This window comes from Gymnoscopelus braueri (genome assembly GCF_963280865.1).
Source record: "Gymnoscopelus braueri genome assembly, chromosome: 1".
Lineage (NCBI taxonomy): Eukaryota > Metazoa > Chordata > Actinopteri > Myctophiformes > Myctophidae > Gymnoscopelus > Gymnoscopelus braueri.
In genome coordinates, this window is record NC_137603.1 from 33,215,533 (window position 1) to 33,231,634 (window position 16,102).

Consider the following 16,102-nt stretch of genomic DNA (forward strand, 5'->3'; position numbering starts at 1 on the left):
CTAGCATAATGAAGAATTTGTCATAATATAGGACAACTTGTAATGCTAGAAATACTGCAGTATCAGTCTTCAGCTATCTTGAAATGACAAATTCTTTATTATCACATCACACAATTAAAGATGTTAAAGACTGGGTGAAATTCTTCTTACAAGATCCCAACATTTGCAGTTTCAAGGAGCTAGAATAGAGAAACAAAAGTATAGAGGAAAATAAACAAAGAAACATTTCAAATAACAATAAGCCACAGGGTAAAATCAAATGTCCAATATACATGTACGTGAGGTGCATGGTTAAAAAATAGCAATGGATGAAAAGCAATACAGGCAGACATGCTCCATATGCAGTTAGTGAAACATTATTCAGCAGATATATATTTAAACAGCAGCAAGTGTAAATTCAGAGTTTCATGTGTTTGGTTAAATAACAGGTGTAAAAACCAGTTTCATGTTTATGTTTAAATAGCAGCAGGTGTAAAATCACAGTTTCACGTGTAACCTGACAGCATGTGAGTGTCACCAATTCAGGAAGTTTGCCAGTTCAAGGAAGAGAGAGAAAGGAAAGGATAGAGAGAAAAAGAAACAAGTAAAATCAGATATACAATGTCCAGGCACATGGTGTAAAATAATAATAATAACAAAAACATATAGCAGTGCATTCAAAGCAATGCAGGAGGCTGAAAAGCCTCGCAGGTAGAGAAACATATCCACTTTATAAATAGCAGCAGGTGTAAAATCAGTTTCCTGTGCATGGATAATAACCACAAGAACCCTGACAACAAGTGTAAAACACACACATCCCAGATCTGGGATGCATTCCGCATTTCAAGGGACGGGTTGGGTAGGTTTAGAGTAGACCTACCAAACCCGTCCCTTGAAATAAGAAATCATCCATTATTTGGAAACTAAAAGACTTGTCCCTATTGAACTGATAACTGATAAGTGTGTTCCTCATCAGTTCAATAAGGGAAAATTGTTCCTTAGTTTTTGGGAATCAATCAATGACACACATCTTACAAGTTCACACAGCTCATATACAGTACTGCACATACATACCTATACTATAATGAAGGTTGTTAGTCACTTAAACCCTCTAGAATTAGTAAACTGGATCTGAGTTGTCTTTGTACTTTTCCCGTCTACACCAAAATCTCTTTGCCTAAAATAGCCGATCTACAAGCTCACAAAGCGGTATTTTTGCCGAATGTTCCCCCCAGAATATGAGGTTCAAGTGGTTACAAAAACTGTACATATACAGCGAAATTATGTCTTTTACGCCTGGCCGGGTGTCCCTTATTTGAATTTCAGGTAGGCCTGTATGGCAACCCTAGCTGGCATCCCTATTTCTGGGCCGAACATTCAGCAAAAGTAGCTGATAAACAAGCTCACAACACTTTGCGATGCAATGTGCTGTCAGCTTGTAGATCTTACGCTGAAGTATAAAATAGGGCTCAAGTGGTTAATCAGACTAATCGATTTATATTATTATAAAATAATCTTATTTTTTTAAATATTCTTTTTGTATTGATTAATTTATAAAAAGTGCCTCTCGATTATTCGGTCAATTAAAAAAAATCCATAGAAAATCACTAAGAAAATAATAAGATTTGCGAGAAGATCCTGCAGCCAATAATTGTCCTGAATGTCCCCTGCAGTTATTCTGTCACCACTGACAGTAAATGACACAAGTGGACCTGTCTGAGAGAAAGAGGAGTGGCAGAGCAGAGGGCATGGGGAGCAGGAGGAAGAGGAGAGGAGAGGAGAGGAGAGGAGAGGAGAGGAGAGGAGAGGAGAGGAGGAAGAGGAGGAATAGGGGAGGAGGAGTAGAGGAGAGGGGAGAGGGGAGAGGGAGGAGAGGGGAGGATGAGGAAGAGGGGGGAGGTGGAAGAGGAGAAGGAGGATGAGGGGAGGAGGAGGAGGAGGAGAAGAGGGGAGGAGGGGAGGAGAAGAGGGGAGGAGGAGGAGGAGAGGGGAGGGGAGGAGGAGAAGAGAAGAGGGGAGGAGGAGGAGGAGTAGAGGAGGGGAGGAGGAGGAGGTTGGAGTAGGAGGATGGGCTGTACTATGAAGTGACGACGGAACTCAACTGAAGAAGTACTTTCCTCAAAACAGACACTAGGGTTAGATCGGTTCTTATAGGCGACCATTCGTCTAAAATAAACACAATCCTACATCAGTCATCGATCAGCCTCTTATAGATCTCTTTATACTTGATCATTATTTGATCACATTGATCTTCGGGGTGTGGAGGAGTAGGAGGAAGAGGAGGAGGAGGAGGAGAGGACATGGCTGCACTCACACCACCCGAGATCCGAGGACTTGAGACAGACGAGGTAAAATAAACGACACACACACCGCATATTTTGGTTCAATCAGTATAATATTATAGTATAATACGGGTTAACACTGACCCTAGATTAACACCATTAAACATCAACTATAGATTATGTGTCTATAGCGACCTTGGTCATTAATTACAGTTCAACAGGATCTTTACAAATGTGTCACTCGTGACTCGTGATTTAGTCGCAAAAACTCGAGCCCTGAAACATATAATGACAGTCATGGCGCTACTTGTTCTTGTTTTTTGAAATGTCTACATTTAGAACCAGTACATCTACATAAACCTTCAGATTTCAAATATAAAGTGCTGACCCCACGGCCACGGATGTAACAAGTTAAAGCGCCAGGATATAAGTACCCGACTACCCGTATCTTCCGTATTGTTCAATAAAAAAGTGTTTTACTCCGATCGCTGACTATTTTTTCATATATTTTTTTTAATGTATCAGAGTGCAATACACCTCCCAACCGATAGGGTCACGTAGTTGAAAGCATATGGGGAAAATGCTAAGAGAATGGCCACCGATCGGACTAAAATGCTTTTTATTTAACAATACGGAAGATACGGGTACTTAGACCCGGGCGCTTTAACTTGTTACATTTGTGGCCATGGGGTCAGCACTTTATATTTGAAATCTGAACGTTCATGTAGATGTATGTGTTGTAAATGTAGACATTTCATAAATCAGGAACAAGTAGCGCCATGACGCTTGTGACAGATGATTGTCATGTGAACCATGGCTACAAAAACACATGCTTGATGAGGGAGTGTCGTTTGTAAAAATGAACAGATCTACAAGCCCAACCACGGGTTGCTTCGCTTCAGAGAGGTGATATGTAGATCTGTTATTTTTGACAACCACCGTTTTGGCACACACCGTCCTACTGCGGAGTATAAAGTAGGCTTGGTGTTGTTTAGGTTTTAGATCTCACAGCTATGCTAATGCTAGCTATTATAGCCACCAGTGGTGTAAAAGTAACTAAGTACATGTACTCAGTACTGTACTTAAGTAAAATGTTGAGGTATTTCTACTTTACTTGAGTATGAACAATTTCCAATACTTTTACTTCTACTCTCGGAGGCAAATATTGTACTTTTACTCCACTATAATTATTTGAAAACTTAAGTTAGTTACTTAGATTTTGATATTTATAACAAAACATGCATTATCCACTTCATTTTGGCCATTTGGAAATAACCAATCAACAAGCTCACTCGCATCACGATGCATTGTGCGCTTGTAGATCTGCTATTTTCAAAAGATTTTTATACATTTGAAAACTTGTGAAATGGGACATTCTGCATAATGAGTACTTTCTACTTTTGGTACGTTAAGTACATTTTGATACCAATACTTTTGTACTTTTAGTACATTTTGAATACGGGACTGCTACTTGTAAAAGAGTATTTCCTCATTGCAGTATTGATACTTTACCTGAAGTAAAACATTTGAGTACTTTTCCCACCACTGATGCTAGCTATTATAGCCACCATAAATCAGCTCCACAGATCACATTCTGTAACTAGTTAACAGCCTGGTTAACCAGTAACTATAGTCTATAACATCATAATATAATAACCCTGCAACACACACACACACACACACACACACACACACACACACACACACACACACACACACACACACACACACACACACACACACACACACACACACACACACACAGAGAGAGACACACAGAGAGAGACACTGTCTGGTTCATCATATCAATTCATAAACATAATTTCTTACTTTGATTTCTAGAATTGTATTCATACTGTAACTGAATGTCAACAACAGCCCCCCCCCCCCCCCCTGTCACTTTAACTGTCTAGTTCAAATTCCATCTCCCATTGAAATGAATTGCGGAAAAAGTTACATTCTCACTTCCAGTGATGGAAAAAGTACTCAAATGTTTTAATTAAGTAAAAGTATCAATACTGCAATGTAGAAGTACTCTGTTACAAGTAAAAGTCCGGAATTCAAAATTTACTTGAGTAAAAGTACAAAAGTATTGGTATCAAAATATACTTAAAGTACCAAAAGTAAAAGTACTAACATGTTTAAAAATAGCAGATCTACAAGCTCACAACGCGTCGCTTTGCGACACGTTGTGAGCTTGTACATATTTTCAAATAGCCTAGGTATAAAATAGGACTAAAGAGGTTAATATATGTTTTATAATATAATCATTTATATCTGCAAAGTAACTAGTAACTAAAGTTTTCTAATAATTGTAATGGAGTAAAAGTACAATATTTGCCTCTGAGATGTAGTGGAGTAGAAGTAAAAGTATTGAAAATTTAAACCAGTAAAGTAAAAGTGCCTCAAAATTTTACTTAAGTACAGTACTTGAGTAAATGTACTTAGTTACTTTACACCACTACTCACTTCACTTTTGACATCAAGATTAAGGATTTACCTTTTAGTTTTTTTTACCTATAAATATTGGTTATATTTACATACATCCATAACCACTTAAAACCTAGTATGTAGTATGTACTTAGTTGACCAGGCTCTGGGGTCCCCCAGGGCTCTCTGCTTGGGCCCCTTACTTTTCCCCCTCAAATCTCTTTGGCGAAAATAGGTGACCTACTGCACAAGCGTTGTTGTGAGCTTACTGAGCTTGTAGATCGGCTATCTTTGCTGGATGTTTCGCAATAGGGACACTAGGTTCAAGGTTCAAGGTGCTCTTTGTTGTTACATCTTGTGCAGATACACTGTCTACAGTATAACTTATTTTTGTCTGGTTTCTTCAGACATTGCAGCAGCATAAGTAATAATAGTAATACAAAATTGTGAGTTCATATTTGTATCAAAAATGAATGAATTCTGCTCACCTTCATGCTAGGTGAAAATAATACATGAAGTTTTTTGTCCACATAACACACAATGAGTTTGCAAGCAAAACATCCTAGCAGCTTTCTCCAAAGACAACTTTCTCAATGTCGGGTCTGGGGACCACGGGGGCCAAATGGGCACTTACAGGTCTGTAACTTTGAGAGAGTACTTCAAATGGAACCACATGGACCCATAAAATAACTCCATACAGTATAGTTAGCAGCAGTCTTTTGAAGCCAAACACACGGCGGCTATTTGGTTATTTGCACGGCACCCTTCCCACTCCCACCAATGCCAATACAAATATTGGCATCGATAACAAGGCAGACGCGCCGACTGAAGCTGGTTGGTTTGACCCATGTGAGGTGCTCCCCCAAGCGGGGCATGGCCAGAGCGAGTGCCCGCGCCGGGGCCTTCCCTATGTTCCCCGGGTTCTATGTTCTCCGGGTTCTATGCACCCAATTTAGGTTTAGGTTTAGCGGTTAGGGTTAGGTAAGCGGCGTTTTTATTTTGTCGCTGGGAGTTGAGGTTAAAGTTGGGGTTTTTAATTTGATGAGCGTTTTAGAAGATCGCCTTCCATTTTCAGCAGGAAAAAAACACTGGTGAGCACGGACTAAAGGCCAGTCCGCACTCCGCACCAATGCAACTCCTTGAAACTGCCATTGGGGATAATGGTTGCAAGTAGTTGCATGTTGCAAGGAGTTGGTGATATAACTACAAATTGACGTCAGAACTTGTGCACCCCCAGATGTCCTGACTCTCCGAGCTAGTTCGGAAAGCCTGTCTGAACCGGATGCAACTAGTGCAACTAGTCGCAACTCCTGGCAACAAAACAGTTTTAATGCCAGTCCACACCAATGCAACTCCTTGAAACTGCCATTGGGGATAATGGTTGCAAGGAGTTGCAAGGAGCGTATTGGTATTTAGTATCCACATGGACCGAGTCCGATCCACTAACTATATTTTCTATGTTTTAACGAGATCCACCTTAGTTGGTAACATTGTTGCAAACGTGTTACTGGTTGATATTTTTATATTTACGCTACATTTTAACCGCTTCCCTTGAACCCTAGTGCCCCTATTCTGGGGGGAATATTCACCCAAAATTGCTGATCTACTAGCTCACAGTGTGAGCTGAGCTTGTAGGTCGGCCCATGGGACCTTGTAGTGTAGCCCATGGGAATGCAGTACAGTCAACAAGATAATGTTAACTATTGGTAGCCACCATAAACAGGCTTATTTTACTTATCAACACAACAGGTCAAAATCTGTAACTTGGTCTGCGTGTAGAAATGTTGATAGGAAACATATTTTTTGGTTCAGAAATGTCAGCATATCTGTGGTTTGCGGAAATGTAAAATGCAAAGAAAACAAGCAACTCATTAGTACAAGACTTTGTACCTAATGGCTCAAAATGCAGAAGAATTATCCATCCATGGTACATTTCAAGACATTTTTCTAGCATAGGCTGAAAGAGCAAGTAGTTATGGGGAAGTGTTTTGTACCAGAATGTTATCACTGATCCGGTATGCTATGACAAAGTTCACATTCAGCCGTTATTATTTAATATTAAGTAATGCCGCTTTTGTTGTCATTTAAGGAGGACACTAGAATCCTGAGAGTGAAACTTATCGCTGGAATCGGACTGGCCAAGAAAGATATACTTGGAGCCAGGTAAGTCTATATTCTATGTTAAAACAAAGTATTTGCATCATTTATTCTATGAACATATAATACATATTATATATCGTCTCTGTCGGGTGGAAACCTCATATGTCCAAAACTGTTACTTTTCAGGATTCTAATTCAAAAACAGCAAAAGTAGCAGATCTACAAGCTCAAAACGGGCCACGTTTCGAGCTTGCGGATCTGCTACTTTTGATGCTTTTGTATGACGCTGTAGTATGATCAAGTAGGGCGTTTATTTATGATAAACAAAAAGGTAGAATATGGAGATATGAGGTTTCTGCCCGACAGCAACGATATTCTATTACCGTAATTTTCGCACTATAAGCCGCACCTGAATATAAGCCGCAGCAGCTAAATTGAATGATTTGTACATATATAAGCTGCACTGGACTATAAGCCGTGGGTGTAAAATCCATAGATTTAGGAGGTCCCCTAGTGGCCGTTAGCTGTAAAAATCCATAGATAAGCCGCACCGTTATATAAGCCGCAGGGTCGAAAAATGTGAAAAAAGGCGCGGCTTATAGTCCAAAATCTACGGTAATGTTATACTGCATGAGATGCGTGGATCGCGGTTTTAGCTGCGGTTGCCGCGGATAACCGCAGTTTAGGCGGATTTGGGTCAATCAAATATAATTATGAATTATATTCACCGCAGGTGAAATAATGTGGGAATTAAATTAATGATATCTATAATAGGCCTATTATAGCTTTTAAAAAGCACGAAATCACGGCATGTGTGCGTTTGTAGTATTTTAATATTACGTCATTTTCCATCAGGCACAAATTAGCCGTGAGAGAAATAAGCAGCCAGGTCTATGAAAACAAGCCCAAAACAAGTGCTTACAATAAGCAGACATGGCAACACTTACCGCAGCTGAAGTGAGAGAGAAACTTAATAAGAGGATTTAAAATAAAAAGAAGAAGTGAGGAATAAAAGTTTGGCGTGGGAGTGATTTAGTGAAGTTCTGAACCCTGCCGACGACTGGATATGTCTTAAGAAAAGTTGCGAAAGTGAATGAAGACGGAGGGCTTGCTGCTACCATGGATATGTAATACATCGGTGATCGCGAAAGTGGTGAGCGAATTGTTTATAAGAAAATAAACGTCAGGAAAATAATAATTATTTGACATGGGGTTGGTGCGGATCTATAAATAGGATGATATAATTAACACGGTTGGGTGGCGGATGGATAATGAATGTGTACACACGGATTTGGGTGACGAAAAAGCCCATCCGCGCATCTCTATACTGCAACCTATTGCTTTGTTGTAATGTTTCTAAACTATGCCAGTACAGAATGAATAAATGTTGTTGTTGTTGCTGCAGTGACCCATACGTCAGACTGTCCCTCTATGATCCCATCAATGGAGAATTAACAAGTCTTCAGACTAAAACCAAAAAAAAGGTGAGTATCAGCTGACAAAGACATTGCAGTTTTGGATTATTACTGGGTTGGTATTTAACATTCTTTTTTTATTTCTTCTTCTTATATATCTGAAGACATTGGACCCAAAATGGAGTGAAGAATTCTATTTCAGAGTGAGTGATTTGTTTTATTTGTATTATTATTATTATTATTATTATTATAGCTTTAGGGGTGCAACAGTTAACTAATCTATGTATTCAATTTAAAAAGAAAATTGATAATCAAAATACAACGCATCACGATGCAAAATGTAGTGTTGTACAGTAGATCTGCTACTTAAGACCAAGTATAAAATAGGGCTTTAAGTGGTTAATCAGACTTTTTTTTCCTCCGATTCGTTGATGTATAAAACCATAATTACTGTCCAAAAAACGATTTGCTTCTTGATTATTCGATTTCATTAAAAAAGTAACTTGTAGACTAATCGCTAAGAAAATGGTTGATAGTTGCAGTTTCAGCTTTCAGTTGTATGCTGGTTTATTCATATGGCATTTCAACAACAGGTTCATCTTACATTAACATGAATTTTACTACTAACTATGTTGACAATATGGCCTGCTGCATTTTGGATATAACTTTATTGATTACTGACAGCAAAAGGAAGTAGGCCTACAGCCAAACCAAAATAGGCTCAGGGACACTTCGACACATACAGACGGGGGCCGGGGGGTGAACCAGGAAACCTTCTGATTACCAGACAGCTTCTCTACACCTTCAGCTATGGCCTCCCCTTAAAAGAAATACAGCATTTAACAGCATGGAATACAGCATTTATAAGCCCCATCTATCCACACATTCACAACAGAGCAGAGAGAAAGAGTCAAGAATCAAGAGGGGTTTATTTGTGTCCAGAGCCAATGGCTCTGAGTCTGCCATTAGGATGGCGCCCAGGGAGCAGTTAGGGGGTTAAGTGTCTTGTTAAGTGTCCCAGAGGAAACGTCGATACATAGACTGGGCGAGTGGGGGGGCCAACCAGTGACCTTTTAATTCCCAGATGGCCTCTCTACCACTCATCTACTATGCCTACTAATTACATTATCAGACAGACTGTAGTTATCCGGGAATTACATGTAACTAAGCGGGAACCCCGGTAACATTAATTCCATGTAATTGTGTGCTATCAGTTTGCTATCAAGTTTATTCAAAATGAAAATAAATTAATCGGTTCGCTAAATTACGGGGGTAAATCTAAATGTACAATGTCTTAAATATATATTTTATGAGCACTAATGTGCCTGTGTAAAACAATAACATATATATCAGTCAGTCTCTAAAAGGAAGTCCAGCTAGCTCCAACTGATAAATTCAGATTATTTTTGTCAGATTAGATCTTGTGCTCTATTGTTTGTGCTTTTCCTTTGCAGAGAGACTGCTACAGTATAATGTATTGGCCCACTCCCCCTTTCATTTGACCAGATAAACTAATACAGTTATGCAAAATTAACAACAATATCAGTTATTATGAAATTGCACTTCCCAATATTCTGCTGGTATCTTTGATAACCATGTTGCCTCACAAATTAGGGGTTTTCACAGAATGAGTAGCCGAACAGACAACTTCTTTCAAGTAGAATGCAAAAAGGCAAAGTTAAAAAGCCTTTATTATGGCTGACACCTACGTGTTACAGCAGGAGCCTTTGTCAGGATGTAAGTTAAATTCAAAGCAAACACAACTATATTATGTAACAACTAATGAGCTTCTGTTAGGAACTAAGGATATGTAAAGGAGAGGACAGATACGTCACTTTCTTGGTCTGACAATTCTAGCTGGCTGATTCGTCAGGCACTGGGAGGCAAACTGGGGTCGGAAGTTCGATGGAATGCTCTTAAGTCAATGAGAGCCGGGTGAACAAGCTTAACCACTTAATCCCTATAGTGACTGGAGTCCCCCAGGGGTCTGTACAAGGAGGTCTCTTTTCCCTCTCTGCCAATATCTTCACCGAAAGTAGCAGCTCTACAAGCTCACAGAGAGTCAAAGGTCGCAATCATTACAATATTGTTTATTCATAAGCTGGTCCAGCTTAGCCTGGTAAACCCTCCCTCCGGAAATCTCATTTGTAATTTATTTCAGGAGTGAGTCTGGCATGATCGCCCATTCTGCAATATTGGCTATGGGCGGGAGTAATACCGTTGACTGACAACCCCTTCAGCCAATGATCGTTGTTCCCCTTCAGCCAATCAGCAGTGCATTTTTACCACCTCCAGACTAATGTGACGCAACAGGACTTTTGAGACGGCCATGCCCAAAATAGGTTGCCTTATTCGGATACATGCGTGTCACTGCCCGCCCCTGCCGGTTCTCTGAATTTGTATTTTTAAATAGGCTCTGTCATGATTAATTGACCACATATATGAAGTTAAACAACAAATTCTATCCAAGCGATATCTTAAAAGTAAATTCCGTGCCTCAAAAAATAAGTTTGAGAGCGTTTTAAAACCGAAAGTAAAAAGTTTAACTGCCCACAGAAAACAATGGCGGCTCGTTCCATTTTTGTCGGCTGCACTCGGTTCCATTCGGGCTCACTCGAACTCGCCACCTGATTGGCCAACTTGCACTGTCAATCACAGAACGATGAGCGACGACGCTGATAGGCTCGGTTTTTTGGTAATGCGCTAGAAACACCCAGACAAGCCTTCATGCCAGACTCCTTCCTGAAATCAAATGGAAATGAGATTTTCCGGAGGGAGGGACTTTACCAGACTAGGTCCAGCTGGCTCTCATCGAACTTCCGGCTCCAGTTTGCTTCCCAGTGCATCTATGGCGCACGCTATGGTGTAGAACGCCTGTCCTCTCCTTTTTTTACATATCCCCAGGTATGGTGTGAGAAAACATTGCTGGTTCGCATTGGACCTCAGGTGATAAGAAGCGGCTTGCTAGTTCCTCATTCATCGAAGGGGGCATGAGCTCAGTTCTGGGCTCTCCCTAGGCTGGCAGAGGGAGAGTAGAGCCGAGGATTACATAGGCAATTGCCACTCTGTGAGAAAATGGGTTACAAAATCGTGGGATCAAATTTTTAAAGAAAAAAGCATTGGACCTAAATAAATATATTGTAAATGTATTTAAAAAAACGTATACTGACCCAATAAGGATCATGCATTTCTACAAAGGGAACATGAAATCAATAGGTGCATTGAGGCCTGGAAATGTTGTAGCTATTAGAGTCAATGTGGGTATGTTTTACTTTACCAGGGGAACCAGTTCCTCTAATCATGTAACATTACCATAACCACCAACATGAAATTATGAATTCCATTTACAACTAAATGTATCAATATACACCAATTACTGTATATACAATAACATGGAGTCAGAGGCATTGAAGAGATATCCCACTGCATATACAGTAAAATCCTTAGGTTTAATTTAGCTCTGAAGAGTGTACAAATGACAACCAAATCTACCCACTGCTCATAGTTAAATCAACACTGTACATTATGGTTATGAAAATGCGGCAGACTACCTTTGTGGTCTTGGTTGGGTTAGGCGTTGTTGTATTTGGGTCAAGGTCACTCCACCACTATTTGTAGCATTTTTCTCTTGCCTTCTATACAATCTGTGTTCCTTCAAACGCCCTATAAACAAGTCTCAAATGGTAGCTTAAGGACATGTGTCATATTTCAACAGATAAAGGCCACTCGCCAGTAGACATCACAAAAGAGTTTATCTGTCAGTCAAAAGATACAAGCACCCTTATTATGCCTTGATATATCATTTGATATTGGAGGCCTTGATTTGGCTTAAATTGAGAGCTGTAAATATGGGTAAAGTCTGAATATGGGATTAACATCCTAACACACCCGAAGAAAGATTTTAAGGTATTGCTGTATATACAGTGTTGTCATATACACAATCATAATAGAATAGAGATTATGATAGTTATTCTTTCCCATAGAAATTTTGCAATGACTCATAAGTTTTCTTTTTTCCTCAGCTGTTTGTTGCTGCTTTCCACTGTAGTGCATTTAAGCTCCTTTTAACAATATTTGGCTCTAGTTTGTTGTCAAATCTTCGCTCTGCCGTTATGATTAGATTAGATTAGATTTGATGTACTTTATTGTCCCCTTAAGCATATTTGTCCTCTGCATTTAACCCGTCCTAAGGAGCAGTGAGCAGCCACCGTTTTGAATTAGATTGTATGTTACTGTGGAGGAGAGTAATTCATCACTTCAGAATTATAGTCTGAGACGTTGCTGTGAGTTAAATTGACACAAAGCACTTTACTGTGTAGGCCTAGACTTGTCAATGTAATGTTGGCCTGCAACTATGGATTATGGTCTTACTATGATAATAGATACTTCTTTATAATCGATGAAATTGATTAGTTCAGTTAACTGTTGCACCCCTAATGTAATGGCTATGTTTTATATTTTAGGTTCATCCTAGGAATCATCGTCTTCTGCTGGAGGTGTTTGATGAAAATCGTCTGGTAAGTTTTCCATATTCTATAGTTCCATGGCACATGTGAAAACTTCTAGGACTTATTCTTACAACTGTTTTTTCTTGTGTGAGCTACAGTATATAACTGCTGTTCCTCTTTTAGAAATAGCAGTAATAGTATGCTCAGGTAATAGTATGCGCAGGGTAACTGCTGTTATCAAACCATATTGTATAACGTAGTAGCCAGCAACATGTACTGTATGGTCAATTGACCACTTGAACCCTATTTTATACTTTGTCGCATAACGTGTTGTGTGAAAATAGTTGAATCCACAAGCTCACAACTCGTCACATTGCAATACATTCTGACCTTGTGGAATCGGTTATTTGAAAAAAAAAATGAATAGTTGAAAAATGTTAGATAGGGCCGCTAGTTTCATAGTGGTTTATAGTAGGCAGGCAGCACAAAAAGCCAGTAACGATGGCAAGAGAAGAGTTTACCGTACTTGAAGTGGTCACTGAGTGACCTTTCACCTCTGTGGATTTCAGTGTACATGTTTTTACTGTTTACATGTACAGTAATAGACTACTAGCAAACACATCTAATCTATACTGTAGGTTCTACAGTATATGGACAGGATTTTGTTGAAGGTCTAAACAATCTTTAAAATTAGATTATATGTTACTGTGGAGGAGATGAAAATGTATGTCATAATGAATAATAATTTAATATTAGTAATAGTAATAATAATTGTTTAAGGCAGTCAAAACAACAGAATGAAAACATAAAATATAAAGTGCAGTTGGAATTAAAACATTTAGGTAATCAAAACATCACTATTTGATAGGCCTTTTGATAAGTTTGAATACATTATTTAAAAGGAGACTGTGATTGATCAGCCTGAACTGGTAATTCCAGAGCTGAGACGTTGTGACAGTAAAGTCACTGTCACAGTCACCCTTTGTCCTCCACTGATCAACAACCTCATTCATGTTCACTTCATGTCATCACTTCCTACAGTATGTTGTAAACAGCTTGTTGCCATTTCATGTTTTGTTGTTGTGAAATGCAAGTCATCTTCAGTCATTGAGTGATGTGGCCCAATTGTCATATATCCCTGTTTCCATATTTTTTATTATAATAATAATGATAATTATTATTATTTTCATTATTATCATTATTATTATAATATAATAATTATGTTAACAAATGTAAAAGATAAAGCCATTTGTCAGTTAATTTGATTTGCTTGCCTTCTATCCAATTTGCGTCCCTTCAAATGTGGTGTAAACAAGTCTCAAATGGTAGCCTAAGGACATGTGTCATACTTAAACACATAAAGGCCACTTGCCAGTAGACTTAACATCTTAAATAGTTCATCTGTCTGTCAAAAGATACAAGCACCCTTATTATGCCTTGATATATTATTTGATCTTGGAGGCCTTGATTTTGCTTAAATTGAGAGCTGTAAATATGGGTAAAGTCTGAATATGGGACTAACATCCTAACACACCTGACGAAAGATTTCAAGGTATTCTATGTTGTCAGATATAGATTATGGGTATCCTTGTTTTTCATAGCATTTTTTGTTATAACTTACGTGTACAGTATGTCTAAGTGTGTCCAAATTATGCACGTGAATGCAGGCATGTTTCATCTTTTCCTTATGATTACAAAATGATCCCACGGCATTATGAAAGCTACGAGGACTGAGTCATCACGCTGGGATACCGGATGACGTTGACTCTATTAGGTCATCACTCACGAATGACAATTTCAATCTGGTCCGTCCGTATTGTGGGTATGTCTTTAGAGGCAGAAATTGCTGTGGTGTCATGTTGATTTGATAATAATTTGATACCATTTACCATAAGAAAGTGTGTAATAATCCTATTGTCATGTTGTACGCTGGGTAGGCAGATTGAGCAGTGACTCGGATGGTTCTTCTGGTTGTACTGGACATTACACATTCTCCTCCAGCTTCATGTCCCGTCAGTAGGGTAGTAGAGTAGTGTGACGGTTCTGAAATAGAACCAGGAACCATGATCCAAATGCAATGATCCTAAAATAACAGATCTACAAGCGTTGTGACCTTGTACTTGTAGATCAAGGGTTCCCAAACTGTTCAGGCATTAGTGTTTCATGTTTTTGTAATGATTACAAAATGATCCCACGGCAAACACCCCCCGAAATCATCAATATTTGAACTTGGGACCCCCCACCCTGACAAGCACTTGGAATTGTAGGCATTAAATTTAGTTTGACTCGGTTCCACAGATAAATATTGTGAAAATAGTGTGAACTAGTGCATTGTGACTTGTGGGCTTGTAAATGTGGTATTTTCTCACAATGTTTGCCTCTTTCTTAGTACGTACTATTTGCTAATTTAGGTCTTAAAACTCCTTAAATTGTCACTTTAGATATGTGCAAATACCCTGTATACACTTACATACCGTATGTTGGTTTGTTTACTGTTGAGTGAGAAATTATTGTTGCACATTAGGCTAATCATCTGGGGACCCCCCAAAATAATTTGGGGACCCCCCCTGGGCGTTCCGACCCCCAGTTTGGGAACCACTGCTGTAGATCGGCTATTTCCTGTAGATTCTGGGATTTGTTACACCCTTACCTGGCAGGTGATACTTGAATTGAATTTGAATGACAAAAACTCATGACTCATTCATACAAAGTCGGGAGTGGTTGTACTGTTTCCGCAGAGCATTATCATCAGGTGTTCTTGTTTTTTCAGTTGTTCAGAGGTTAAATCCAGATTGTTGTGCCTGAACCATGACACTGACCAGGACAGTGTCATCTGTAAACATCTGTAGGCATTGGAACAAATGCTAGGAATGTTTACTGTCCTGAATTCTGCATTGAGCAAGTGCTATTGTTTTTACAGATTGTTTTGCCATTTGTCAGCTAAAACAAGTAGTTTATTCCATGCTTATTGCACATTAATTGTAAGGAATATTGGTTGGGGCAGAAATGCTCTTATTTCCATATCTATTTTCAAAACATTTTCAAATGTTCATACATTTTCAAAACAATTCAGCATGTGCAAAAATAGCCGGGCTTAATAATGGACCATCAACAACAAGAGAGATGAAATCGAGACATTATAGACTGTCACATGTGGGCTCAAAACTGACGTGGTTATATTTCTCAAAAGAATTAAAATAAAATATCATTTTCATCATTTACTAATTTGCATTTAGCTGGCATACAGAGGTTTACATTGTGTTACCATGCCATGATGTAACTCCAAATACTGGCGAGATATCTACAATAGTTGAATGAAATTATGATCCAGTATATTCTCTCCTTTTATTTGGAGGAAACGTTTTTGGGATTATACATTTTTAAACTATGGAGCAACTATTGAAGATACCTTGCCAATATTTGGAATCGCATATCAAGGTAACTACAC

The 16,102-nt window shown here is 38.9% G+C and overlaps 1 protein-coding gene across 1 annotated transcript in view; it reads left to right on the forward strand.

Moving 5' to 3' along the window:
• Positions 1-2,081: 2,081 nt before the first annotated feature.
• Positions 2,082-16,102, forward strand: part of nedd4a (NEDD4 E3 ubiquitin protein ligase a) — a 49,778-nt gene continuing 35,757 nt past the window's right edge. The window contains exons 1-5 of the mRNA XM_080435234.1: positions 2,082-2,327; positions 6,781-6,854; positions 8,197-8,275; positions 8,371-8,409; positions 12,670-12,723. Coding sequence (XP_080291360.1) covers positions 2,280-2,327; positions 6,781-6,854; positions 8,197-8,275; positions 8,371-8,409; positions 12,670-12,723 — 294 coding nt within the window. The 5' untranslated portion in view covers positions 2,082-2,279. The remainder of the gene's footprint in view (positions 2,328-6,780; positions 6,855-8,196; positions 8,276-8,370; positions 8,410-12,669; positions 12,724-16,102) is intronic.